At 36.8% G+C, this 14,636-nt stretch overlaps 1 protein-coding gene across 4 annotated transcripts in view; it reads left to right on the forward strand.

The window, feature by feature from the left end:
* The window catches only part of LOC143022205 (zinc finger Y-chromosomal protein 2-like), a 67,018-nt gene extending 59,254 nt beyond the window's left edge, over nucleotides 1-7,764 (forward strand). For 3 of the 4 annotated variants that reach the window (XM_076180310.1, XM_076180311.1, XM_076180312.1), the window contains one exon: nucleotides 2,690-7,764. In XM_076180310.1, coding sequence (XP_076036425.1) covers nucleotides 2,711-3,580 — 870 coding nt within the window. In that variant the 5' untranslated portion in view covers nucleotides 2,690-2,710 and the 3' untranslated portion in view covers nucleotides 3,581-7,764. The remainder of the gene's footprint in view (nucleotides 1-2,689) is intronic. The other variant, XM_076180313.1, reaches the window with a different exon arrangement.
* The last annotated feature ends 6,872 nt before the right edge of the window (nucleotides 7,765-14,636 follow it).

A 14,636-nucleotide genomic window follows, 5' to 3' on the forward strand; every position in this document is an offset into this window, starting at 1 on the left:
TGATTTGTCAAGGAAAGATGTAAAATTTTGATGGTATGTAATCTATAAGAAAGCTTTTGAAGGTATTAAGAATGATTTTGCTGAATCTACAGCTTTGGGCAATTTTGATTGAGTAATTCCTTTAATTGTAGAAGTAGATGAATCTTCAATTGGATTTGAATGTGTATTGTCACAAAAAATAGATGGTATAGAGACACCCATTTCCTTTACAAGTAAGAAATTGTCAAAGGCTGAACTGAGGTATTCTTAATTAGATAAAGAGGAATTAGCTCATGTTTGATGTTAAAAGATTCAGGTGTTTTTTACTTCATAGAAGATTTGTTGCTAGAATAGATCAAACCCTTGTTAGGCTTGTTTGGAAGAGAAAAGCAGATTCCCTACAATACTAATGCTTGAATATGACACTGGATTTTATCTCTGTATGATTTTGATTTGGTTCATAAACCAGGGAAAGAAAATGCAATTGCTTATGGATTGAGTAGATTATCCCCGGATGATGAATTGTTGTCTGGTACACCAGCTAAACATTTAAAATTAGTGGAGATAATTTATTTTTATGATATTTCTTTTCAGGAGATTAGAAAGATGACCAATGAAGGTTCTGTACTGGCTCAGTTAAAGAATTGTTTAAAACTGGCCTAGACTTCTGGGTGATTTAGGCCAACCTAAGACTAATCATTCAAATGATATTTCCATATATAACTCTTCAGTTAGAGTAGATGTTTCTAGTAATCCAGTGTTGGATTAACCTGTAACTGAAGATAATATTAATGTAGAACCTCTGAGAGAAGACCTTGTAAGTAATAGCAAAGATTGTTCTGTACAAACAAAAGAGATGAGACATTCCAGTCATATCTGTAGACCACCTGATAGGTTGGATTTATAACTATAAGTTATGTGTTTATTAAAAGGAGAAAAATGTAGTCTTTTGTGACCCTGCTGCAACTGGGTGAATCATGTTGTCAATGTCATCGGAGACCATGTTTTGTTTTGTATATACATTCCAATGGAGTGGTTGTAGTAATCTAATGTTAAGACCAATCAGGTATCTCCTCATAAATCCAGTCACCCAGAATTTAACACATATTTAGATTGAATTCATGTACAGTATTTACCTAGTTGTATTATACGGGAAGGGAGCTATGCTTGTGGTGACCCATCTTTGTATCTTTTAGCATCAGGTTTTTTCTTAAAATCTTGAATAGTGTTTGCACACACTGTTTCTTTATTTAATTTATTCCAGGTATCCAGTACTCTATGTGGGAAGCTATTTTTTTGGATCTCTTCTATAGCTATCCTTTTTGGAGTTTCTTTTTGTGTCCTCTTGTTTTCCATTGTCCCATTTTAATAAATCATCCCTATCTAGGATTTCCATTCTTTTCATAATTCTATAAATAGTCAGCAGATCTCTTTCTCTTCTTTGTTCCAGAGTTGGTAGTTCCAATTTGGACAATGTATATTAATTTGGAGAGACTTGGTGCCAACTTTGTCATTGCTCTTTGTATTCTTTCTAATTTCTTTATATTCTTTTTAGTACTGGGTGTCCATATTGTTGCTGCATACTCCAGTTTTGGTCTCATTAGTGTAACTAACATTTTTTTTAAATATTTTCCTCACCCAAGTAGTCAAATGTCACTTTAATTTACCTTAATAGGTTGAAGGTTTCTCTGACTATTTTATTTATATGTTTGTCCGGTGTCGTCTTTGCTGATTGTTACTCTAAGGTCTCTTTCCGAGTTCACTTTTTTGACTTCTTCACCAATTTTATAATTTCTTGATATTCTATTTTTACTTTTTCCAAACTCCATTATACTACACTTATTGATATTGAAATTCACTTCCCATTTTTGAGTTCATTTCCAAATTTTGTCTAAGTCTAACTGTAATGATTCACAATCCTCCTCTATTCATATTTTCCTTAGTATTTTTGCGTCATCTGCAAAGAAATTCACATAACACTTCACTCCTTCATCCATGTCATTTATATATATGGCAAACATGATTGGAGCCAATACCGAACCTTGCGTGACACCACTATCTTTTCTTCCCAATTCAAGTATTTGTCTCTAATTACTGCCCTCATTTTTCTCCCAGTCAGGAAGTCTTCCAACCATTCCAATATTTTTTCCTTTGATGCCACCTATTGATTCTACTTTTCTTATTAGTTTTTTGTGTGGTGCTTTATCAAATGCTTTTTGTAGGTCTAGAAAGGCACAGTCCACCCATCCATCCCTTTCTTGTATTATTTCTATTAGTCTCGAGTAGAAGCAGATCAGGTTTGTTGTACATGATCTTCCTTGCCTAAATCCAAATTGATTTGGATTCAATATAGTTTTTTCTTCCAGATGGTTAACCCATCTACTTTTGATAACTTCACATATTTTGCTATTGTGCTTGTTATAGAGACCAGTATGTAGTTTGTTGGATTTTCCTTGTTTCCTCCTTTATATATTAGTACAGTACAGTTTCCCTTCCACTTTCAGCTGGTGACATAGTAACAATGCCCCACACTAATACAACACAGACAACAGTCTGAAAATTTCTTCCCAGAGAGATCTGTGTGAAGGACCATTGCTAACCATTGTGGGGCAGCAAGTTTCCAGTTGGTGAGACTCAAGGCAACAAGTATTATCAATATTGCTGCTCCTTTTTTGTGAGTTCTACAGAATTGTATTTCTTGTATTACCAGCAGGACTGAGGATTTGCCGACATGGAGAAAAGCCAGAGCACATCACAGAAAAATATGGGGAGTGTGAAAGGACAAGGAGACACTGTGAAGACTGGTGGATACTACACAACTGGTAGCCCAAAGAAGCTTGTGCTGGTTTTGAAGAAGATGAATTTATCAGGTGGTGTAAGTGGGGGTGGTAACACCCAGAAAGAATCAGGTAACTCAGTCAAGTACAAGTGTTTTTGTTGTTGTTTGTCCTTCAGAAATCTTCAGTCATACACCAAACATATCAAGATCCATAAAATTGACTCACGTTACAAGTGTCCTGATTGTAATGTACCCTTGAGTAGCAAATATATACTTGATCGGCACATGAAGAAAAAGCATGGCAGACAAATTGGTTCTGTACCACAGAAAAGTAAAAACACCAAATCAAAGACACAAACCCAAGCAAAGACTGATATAAACAGTACTACTAGATATAAGTTTAAGTGTGCTTATTGCTCCCTCCTGTTCACATCAGCAGGAGGGTTCCGCAAGCATGAATTAGCCCATGAGAGTAAGTACCAGTGCAAAATATGTAGGAGACAATTGAAAAATCCCATCACCCTGGCCAGACACTACAATTTATTCCATGTGACTGCGAAGATCCACCGCTGTATGCTCTGTTCAAAGTCATTTGAATCTGATCACTTGCTACGGAAGCACATTGTACGAAATCACCAAGAAACTTACAAGTGTTGTGAGTGCAACATCTCATATACAGTTGCCAAAGACCTTGAATATCACCTCAAAGAACACAGTGAAACTTGCACATTGATATGTACCTACTGCCATGAAGATATATCAGACTTGTCAGGCTTTGTGTCACACATAATGGTGTGCAGGCCAGTGAAACAAAATATATAGTCTTGTGGAAGGCCTGAGTAACCTGACATTAATCCCTTTAACATGATGATATATTTTGGGGATTTTGTGTTAACCAAAGACATGAAATGCTATGCAGCTGAGGGGCCCCAACTCCAAAGTGAAGGGGGTAGATGATCAAAGTCTTGTCCAGTTGGAGTTTGACCTCCCCCCACCCTCATTTATGTAAAATTGCCTGTCCTTGGCTATTACAAAACCCATAAATACATATTTTTGTTGAAGGGAATATTGTGGACAAAATATGAGAATACATCACAGGGTTGATAAGAGTTGAGCCTAAGACAGTTTAACTCTTTTATTCCAAGGACCACATCATGTCTGAAAAAAAATTGTATGAATGGATACTTAAGTGTTATAGTGTATGTTGCAAGCCTGTGAGCTGGCTTAGTCTTTCCTTGGCTTACAGACATAAAATTGTGAATTAGGTTCCATTTTACTGTCAATTTTTAGAAGAATGATGAGAACGTAAATATATAAATTAACGTTTTAGTTATTTGTCTTGTATTTAAAATAAAATATTGTACTGGTGCTTACAAAGTACACTCAGTGGTTATTCAGTGTAGATAGTGTCTGCTTAAATTTCAATTTAGACTTCTTTAGAATAGCTACGTTCTTTTTTAGTTGTTGATAACAAAAAGGCCCAGCCTTTCCTGTACAGTACTTAGAACAATAACTGTCCCAAATAATCCAAGAGTATAATACTGTAATTAAGTAAAGGGAAATTGTAAAAGAGTCAGAATTGCATGGTTAGGCTTTTATGTGACAATCAATCACAACTGCCTCATTTTTTCACCCATATAGTGAAAAAGCCACTTAAATCTTGTGCAGCAAACCATGTCTCTCCCACAATCCTGCAGATATGTCTGTCAGGTGACGGGTTGTCTTTTATCAACACTCCCAAATCTTTCTCTTCTTTTGCTTTTGTAATGGGTTCACTTCCCAAGACATAATTTCAGGATGGTCTTTTGCTGATCTTGCCCATTTCCAGTATTTTTTGTATTGAGCTTCATTTCCCAATATTGGCTTCATGCAAAAACAGTATTTACTTAGTTGTATTTTACGGGACGGGAGCTATGCTTGTTGTGACCCGTTTTCATATCTCTCCACGTCCAGTTTTTTCTTGAAATCACTATTCAATTTGTTCCAGACATCGATCACTCTGTGTGGGAAACTATTCTTTTTCAGGTCTCTTCTGTAACTGTCTTTCTTTAGTTTCTTTTCGTGTCCTCTTGCCCCATTTTAATAGGTCATCTCTAGTGTCTAGATCTTTGTGCAATAGTCTACAGTCCTCCTTGTTTTTTACTCTTCTCATGATTTTTGTGTCATCTGCAAATATGTTGTCATAGCTTGTACCTTTCATCATGTCATTGACATAGACAAGAAACATTATTAGTGCAATTACTGAACCTTGTGGAACTTTGTGTCTTACTGATCTGCATCTTGACATTTTATCCTTTACTACTGGCCTCTGACTTCCACATAAGTCAGCTGTGAGGTAGGCTACTTTATCACAGTCCACATATGTGTTTCTGTGTGGATGGTAGGTTATTGTATGTGTTTGAATAGTATGCTGCATTTTTTTTTTTTTTTTTTTTTCGTTCTGCTGGTGACATTTGTGAGATGTTGTATTGGGAGTATTTGGTTTTCTGTATGTAGGTATCCTAAAGGTGTGGTTTTGATGCATCCTCTTATTCTTATTGTTCCATTCTGTAGTGTTTGTAAATTGTGTTTGAAATTTTTTATTGTTAAGAACCATACTGTGGAGGCATACTCTAGGATGATTCTTATGAAGTGTCTATAGATGGTTATTAGGGCTTATATTTTGTCCAAAGTCTGTTAAATGATACTGGTCTATAATGTAGTGGTGTTTTCTTCCACCTTTGTGAATTAGTACCATATTACCCTTTTTACAATTATGATGTAGTGCCATGATGACGACTATGATTATATTATTAATGACTTGGCATTAATCCTACCACTGCTATACCAAAATATGTAGTGTCACATTTGGCATCTATGATAGATTTATCAATGAATGGATGGGTGAGATGTATAGTACATCTTTATAAAATCATGTTGAACTGAGCACCATGTATGAGGATAACAATCAAATATAGTACTAACTCTCATTAACGGACTAAAAGGGGGGTAACAGTGTCCGTTGATGTGAATAATCTATTGATTTTTAGTGGCACAGCACTAAACAACAGCACCAAAAACACCGAAAACACAGTGAAAACACCGCAAACACAGCTAATTAACGTCCGTTAATGAGAAGTAGTACTGTATCTATACAATGTGATGGGGAATCCTGCATTAAGTCTGATTATTTTGGTTAGTAATCATGAGATGGATATTTTGCTGCCACCATTCCAACCACAAAGCTAACTATATATATTAGAACACATGGTAACTTTTGACCAACACATGGTTTTATTCCATTCTCCCCCTTTAGGCCATTTTTGTGTTACTTATATTTGTGAAATCCAGGAAAATTAAAGAAAATTTGAAGTTTACAAGTTGGTTTATTGATATTATGAGACAATATTATTAATTATAATGTACATTTCTCCTTGAATTGTATTCAGTGTAAAATAAACATGATACATAATTACATTCATAACAAGCATAAGTATGGGGCTAGGAATATAACTCTTTCAAGCCATATAAGAATGTTTGCCTCTTTTTCCTAGAAATTCCTATCCAGTTACATGCTGATTTAAACTGTTCACAACGAGTCAAAATCCTTACCCTGGACTAATATTTATGAACAAGTTGTGAAATATAGAGGTAGCGAATAAAAAGGTAAAGATTCAACACCCCAGTGACATGAACAGAACACATGGGTATTATGCATCTAACCAGGCCACCTTTATAAATATCTCTTTACACCTTATAATCTTACCTAACCCATGTCCTAACCAATCACATAACTTTTCTTCATCATTAGAAGAGAGCACTCTCATCTACAATCCCTTTCACATATGATTTCTTATTAGTTCTTATAACCTATTACAAAAGATTCTTTTGATGGCTGTGCTTGATCAATCTGTATATATATTTTATGTAAATGTAATTCCCCCTATCCCATTATTTGTAGGGATGGGAATCTTGACTCAAAATGACACTACATACTAAAGTTGTTAAAATTCAAACTACTATCTTCATATGTTCCCATTAATTTAAATTATTTCACAAAACTGCTTGACCTACCTGTAGGGATGGGAATTTTGACTCAGAATGCCCCATCCTACGCATTATACTCAACAGTGCCCGAGAATGTGTTCATATATCTGTATGAAGGCCCCATCTAGCACTCTGTAATTCAAGTCAAGGTTCTGCTACTTTGTTTCATGATGGAACGTTTATGTGTTAAAAATCCTAAAAATATTCCTCTAATGGAATCCTGAACCGGGGAGTGGGAATTTTTCTCCTAAATTTAAGTTGCCTAATCGGTTCTTACATATGAATACATCTTCATGATGTAATGGAGGGGTGGAGTGAGATCTGTATTGTCCCTCATGCCCACTCGTGACATAGTCATGTACTTCACAAAAGAAAAAGAACAAAAAATAATAAATCCCTAGCCTTACAATATGATCATTCTGTTAACATATATTGTGACACTTAGACCTGATGCTATTAATACAACCTACACAAAGCTGTAGTTAAATATGTCCAAGATGAGGTTGTAAAGTCGGTATTTTTAAAAGTAATAGTCACCTAATTGTCTGGCTTGCATAATGTAGATTGAGGTTTTATGCATTAACATCATCTCAGTATATATAAGGGTGTTCATCTATCAATGTTCAATAATTTCATCATAGAGCAAGTAACTATAGTTCAGAAGGGTCAAGGAGTGAATGTAGTGTGTAGAAATTATCTTCTTAGTTGGGACATCTTTTTGGAGGCTGAAACACTTGGCTACAGATTTCTATCTTCAATTTTACTTAATACTGATCATTTGTGCAACACACAAGAATATTTGTTGGTAAATAAATGACATACAAATATTTATGATGTCTGAATGTGTGACTACAACATCTGATACTTCTTTATTATGTACTTTATTATATACAAACCCAGATAACTAGACATGCCCTTCAAGACCACCAGACTCAATACTCCAAGTACCCCCAGATATAAATTTATATATATATATATATATATATTATATATATATATATATATATAAATATATATATATATATAAATTTATATATATATATATATATATATTATATATATATATATATATAATATTTATTTATTTACTTTTTTTATTACCTGTCTTCGTGGAACTGTGTGGTAAAAGCAGTCAGGATCTGTCTCCCACAGACACAGTTCATTGGCCCCTCTCTCACCCATAAATGTATACAACTACCCTTTTGTATTATTTCACTTTAATGAAGCCTAATACAGAAGCATATTTATCTCACTATCTACTACAGTCTGCTCAAAATCAAGGTTTTGTACATGTGCTGATATGGGCAGTGGGGACCTGGTACCTTTCAGGCATAGGAGGGCTGATGTGACATACAAAAATTTATGCTGTAGTCAGAATGTGTGACTATAATATTTATTGATTGAATACTATATGAATATTGTACTTTATACAAACCCAGATAACTAAACAAGCCCTTCAAGACCACCAAATTCAATACTCCAACAAGTACCCACAGATAGAAGCCCCACAGAGAAAGCCCTCCCACATGTGACATACAAAAATTGATGTTGTAGTCTGAATGTGTGACTATAACATTTATTGATTGAATACTATTTAAATATTGTGATATTTCTTTATCATGTACTTTATTATATACAAATCCAGAGAATTGAACGAGAACTTCAAGATCACTAAACTCGATACTGCAACAAATACCCCCAGATATAAGCCCTACAGGGAAAGCCCTCCCACATGTGACAAGAATCACACTAACACACCAGTGCTCAGGACACTCTCTGGCATTAAGACAGTACATACATACATACATATACCAAGGCTTTTTCCCCCTTCCAAGGGAGGTAGCCAAAAAGGGAAAGGCATTAAGACAGTACCAGCACAAAATAGGCCTGGCCATAGATTCCAACTGTCCCAGATGGAACCACCACACAAGGGCACAGAACATCTCGTACTACAAAGCCCCACACTAACAATCCCAGACAACAACACAATATATCTTCACTAAATGACTTTTAGTCCTACACAGAGGCTGTTGTTGCCAGTTTCCCAGAGGTAACAGGTTTTCTGCAAGAGAGACCAGGGGTATCAGATTGATTTGTTATGTACAGGGAGTCCTTGGTTTATGACAGTCTCAACTTCCACCATTTTGTGTTTACAACTCTGGCAGTGCTTGTCCCTTTGCTGATATTTAAAGAACTAGTTGGTGAGTATGATGGAGGAATACATCATCATGCGATGGTTAGACCGAGGAAGGAAATGCCGTTTTGGACCACTACTTATCATTTGCTCTCTGATTCTTCTTGTTGCTGTTGCTGCTGCTTTTTTTTTATAAACCTTTTGCCCTTCATGATGGGCAATTCGTTGGGGTTTTCCATTTTTCATGGTTTTAATAGCTTCCACATCTGAGATTTCTTGTTGCCTGTTGTTCGACTGAAATTCCCTCTTGGTCACCTCATGGTCATCATTTAGTAGTTCATCAAAATATTCCTTCCAGTGTTGGTCCAAATCAGAGGGTTCTGTCATAAGAGTGCTTTCTTTGTTTTTCATTGAACCAAGAGCTCTTCATTTCCCCCTTTCTGTAAGTTTTTGCCAGAGAGTAAATTAGTTTTCTGGTCCCTTGTAGGTCCTGTTCCAGCTCTTTAACTAATTTTGCCCATTTTTCTTTTTTCCCTTTTTGCTTGTTTTTTTGGCTGTATTCTTGAGGGGAACATATTGAGCCCAAATTGTTTCATTTCTTGATTTCAGCCAAGTTCTAAAGGCCTTATTCTTATGTATGATGGCCTATTTCGCCTCATTTCACCAGGCTATTTCTTTCCTTTTTCTTCCTACTTGCTTAGATGTTAATAACTTCCTCTGCGGCACTTTAACATTTGCCTTGAAAATGGCCTATTCTCCCTCTGCAGATCTTAAAGGAATTTCTATTTGTTGTATTCTGGTATCAATAGCTCTGAATTTGTGTTGTGTATTGATATCTCAGTTTTTCTGTTCTGAATCTCATAATTTTTGTATTCACCTAGTTGTACCTAGTTGTATTTTACGGGAAGGGGAGCTATGCTTGTGGTGTCCCGTCTTCATATCTCATTTTATCTAAACTATTTTTAAATTCATGTATTGTTTTTGGACACTACTTTCTCATCTAACTTGTTCCAACTGTCTATTACTCTGTGAGGAAAGCTGTTCTTTTTCAGATCTCTTCTATAGCTGTCTTTTGTGTGTGTATTTACCTAGTTGTATTTTACGGGAAGGGGAGCTATGCTCGTGGGGTCCCGTCTTCATATCTCATTTTATCTAAACTATTTTTAAATTCATGTATTGTTTTTGCACACTACTTCCTCATCTAACTTGTTCCAACTGTCTAATACTCTGTGAGGAAAGCTGTTCTTTTTCAGATCTCTTCTATAGCTGTCTTTTGTGTGTGTGTGTGTGTGTATATGTTTTAGCCAATGACATTCTTTTTAGTGATAGCTTTGCGATAAGCAGTCTGTGGCCAGAATCCAAGGCAACAGATTGCATTACTTTTATGTTGCTGAAAATTCTCTTGTCATTTGTTATAAAGAAATCTCTCATTGACCTGTCACAGTAATTTCCAGTTTCTCTGCTCCATATATACCATGTGTGATTGAAGAAGTTGTTCATTATGGCAAAATAATTTCTTAAAAGCCCTGTAACATTTCTCCCTCTGGTTTCTTGTCTCCAACACCAAAATGGCCAATCATGTTCTCCAGATTCCCTCTATCTGATCCAATGTGCCCATTTAAGTCTCCTATCAGCTCTGTTCTTGCTTATGGTGGCAATCTATCAACTGTACATCTTCATAGGTTTTTCTTGCATGGGTCTTCCTTGCTTAGGGACATAAACTTGCAAGGTGAACAACTTCTCAGTGCCCACATTAATGATAACTAAGATTCTTTAACATGAATATTTTTTACTCTTTTGCCTATATCTGGAGTTAAAAGAAGAGCAACTCCATACCTGGATTTTTTCATCATGCTGCTGTGTATCAGGGTGTAATCTTGGTGTATCATTTTGCTTCCTCTTCCTCTGAGTCAGGTCTCAAATAGACCCACCACCTGAAGGTCTTTCTCCTACATAATCAAAATTAGCTCCTACTCCTTCTCTCTCAATGGTGAAAGATTTGTGGTTTCAAATTGTAGTCCTTTGATGTTTCTGGATCATTATCTAAAGACTGTCCAGTTCCAAGGCTTGGCGCAGTTTTCACAAGTAGAAATCTTTTTTTTTTACATCACTGGTTTCCTAGGCCTGTTATGACAATTCTCCTCTTTTATCCGGGCCTGGGACCGGCATGGGATTTTAGAATGGTGTTCGCCATGACATCTTGGGTATACATATTAACCCAATAGTCTCAGGTCATGGGAGAGTATACGCACCCACCACTGTGACACTAGGGCAGCATTTCTCAACCTTTTTATCCTTGCGTAACCTTTAAGATAAATTACATGTCTCAAGGAACCCCTGCGCAAAAAAAAAAAAAGCAAAACACATATACCATATCTTTCTCATTTTATTTTCATAGTAATAATAGGTTAGGATGATGTCTATATTACATTATTACAATAACATAGAAATAGTAAAGAGAAGAAAAACCATTACCATGGAAGGTAATGCTGAAAATCAGTTTATGACATTGCATAGGAACAGAGCTCTGTCATAACACGAGGACCCCCTGTACTAAAAAACATAATGGTTTATGTCATTATTGTAACAATAACACGTGTGTATAATTATATCACGTATATGAAATTAAATAAAAAATCAAAAGTGCATTAGCCAGCTCTCATTTGTTCTCGCAGAACCCTTAGGGACCTTTTGCGGAATCTTAGGGTTCCGGGGAACCCTGGTTGAGAAACAGTGCACTAGGGGATGACAGCCACAGAATGTGCAGTGTCAGTCCAAGTGGTTGTTGGTTGACTCAAGGTGTGCCTGACTCACAGATTTTCGGCAGTCAGCCCAGCCAATTTATCTCTCTGAGCTAAGAGGAGCCATACATCCTAGCCTGAATAGAGGACCAAAGAGGTGTGTTGCTAGTCCCAGGGTGGTACCTCGGTGCAATCACAGCACTGGGACATCACTCAGGCTCCAGAATTCCCATCTCCAGGCCCTACAGGGATTCCACACATGGCAAATACATGGGTTAGTGACCCATAATGGGGTTGGATGGCCAATGACTCCAAGGTCATCTGTCCTTTTTATTTATTATTATTATTATTTTTTTTTTTCGTCTTTCTTTTCTTCCTCCACCTGGGTGACCAGTGGAGGAACTGGTGTAGTTGCCAACAATCTAATTATGCAGCAGGCAACATTGTGTTACATGGTATCAGTAAAAGGACAGCCACCTCACCTGACTGATACAGTGCATCAAAGAGAAGAAAAACCATTACCATGGAAGGTGCTTACTTAGGCTGGTTCTGACCTATGCTGAAAATCAGTTTATGACATTGCATAGGAACAAAGCTCTGTCATAACACGAGGACCCCCTGTACTAAAAAACAATGGTTTATGTCATTATTGAAAGGAATATGTGTAGTGTGATGACTTGCAGATATAGCATTGTAAACAGATTAGAAATTATTCAAATTCATTGCTATTTCTATATTGTGATACTGCCTCATTTTGTACAAATATTATTGTTAATGGCTATATTGAAAGCTATATATTTTATTCTATTGTTGATATTGCAATTATTTAATGCTTATACTATTTCTAATGGCTTCAGTTATTTCACTAGTCTTGTTCATGGCTTCCTTGATTGGCCTGCATGAAAACTGTCTTTTTTACCAAATAAATTTCTTCAATTAAACAAAATAATGTTTATAATTATTTATTTTGTAGTTTGTAGTTTACACATATTCTAAAATACTGTAATGTTTGTATGTTTATAGATGGTGGTAAGTAGATTTACTTCTGTATCTAGTTTCTACAGTTTTGGTAGTATGAAATATTTTGTTCCACTTATGCTGCTGCTTCAAAATATCATTCACCCATAAGCAGCTTCTACCACCCCATCCCTCACTTCCTTGCATAACAGTATCATTTATACAGTCATTCTCCACTCAACCCAATCTCCTGCCTTCTCACTTCCTTGTTAAACAAACATTCCCCTCTCACTCAATGCCCCCTTCTTCCCATCCATCCATTTCATCCTTGGTTGTCCACTCAAGTTCTCCCCCTCCACCTCTGCCTTCTATACCTCTTTTACTAATCTTTCATCACTCTTTCCATGTGTCCAAACCATCCCAATAATCTTTCATCACCCCTATCTGCCATCTCCTTTTCCACTCCCATTCTCCTCTACATCTCAATTCTCACTCTATCCAACCTAGTAACCCTTACCATACTTCTTAGACATTTCATCTCAAACACATTTAAACTTTTCCTCTCTGCCTCTCTTAAATTCTAAATCTCTACCCCATACAATGCTGTCGGCACAATCACCCCTTCATTCAATCTTCTCTTCGCATCCATTCCCAGTTGCCTATTTCTCAAACACTTTTTAGTCCCCCAAGGCATCTACTTGCTTCTCTCAATCTATAATTTACCTCCACCTCATTCCTTCCTTTCCTGCCACATGTGACCCCAAATACCTAAAGCTATCCACTTCCTCCTCCAACTTTTCTCCTTTACTCAATGCCATCCTCTACTATTGTACAACTCATCACCTTGCTTTTACCCACATTTACCTTCAATTTTCTCCTATTGCATACCTTTCCAAACTCTGTCACTAACTTCCTTAATCTTTTCTCTGACCTTGCCACAAGCACAGTGTCATCAGCAAACAACAACTGGCTCACCCCCCATTTTTCCCCATTTTCATTAACAATCTCCAGTCCTCTGTCCATTACCCTCACCTTTACCTCCCACACCACCCCATCCATGTACACATTAAATAGACATGACCACATAACACATCCCAAATGAAGGCCCACCTTTACCTCAAACCATTCACTCTCTCCATTTCTCATTCTAACACAGGCTGTACTACTGTTGTTAAAGCTCTTGACTGCTCTTAACAGCTTTCCCCCAATCCCATATATCTGCAAAACCTCCCACAGTGCCTTCCTGTCCACCCTGTTATAAGCCTTTTCCAAATCCATACTTTTTCTACAGCTTTCTCACATATCTGTCTTACACGAAAAATATGAACCACTCAACTCCTACCTTTCCTAAACCCACACTGTTCCTCTCCAATTACTCCCTCTGTTCCTCTCCTAATCCTCTCAATCAAAACTCTCCCATAAGCCTTTCCAACTACACTCAACAAACTAATCCAGGCTCTGAACCTACTATACTCACACTTGTCCATTTTTCCCTTATAAAGCGTAACTATACAGGCACTCCTCCATTCCTCAGGCTGTCTACTCTCCCTTAGATGCACATTAAAGAACCTCACCAGTCAGTCCACAATTAATGTACCTCTCTTCTTCAGACATTGTGCATGACACCCATCTAATCTGGGAGACTTACCTGTTCTCATTATTTTCAGAGCTCCTTGTACCTCATCTTTTCTTATTTCTCAGTTTTCCTCTAACATCACTGTCATTTTCTTATCACCTCCCACTGCTACCACCAATCTCTCCCTACCTCCTCCACATTCAACAGCTCTCTAAATTACTCCACCCATCTTCCTCTTCCGTCAAGATACAGGGCAGTTGAGGAGCTGAGATGGGAGGGGTGAAAAGGGTGGTGGAGGGGAGTGAAATGGATGGGAATAGGTAAGTTCCTCTGACTGCTCTCTCCCTTATAAGGGGAAAAACTCTTGGTATATAGACTTATGCTGCTGCTCTCAGTTGTGTTTGGCAGCCATAACACATAGGTATTTATTTACCTAGTTGTATT

This window comes from Oratosquilla oratoria, chromosome 44 (assembly GCF_046742065.1).
Source record: "Oratosquilla oratoria isolate Oo_2021 chromosome 44, ASM4674206v1, whole genome shotgun sequence".
Taxonomy (NCBI): Eukaryota; Metazoa; Arthropoda; class Malacostraca; order Stomatopoda; family Squillidae; genus Oratosquilla; species Oratosquilla oratoria.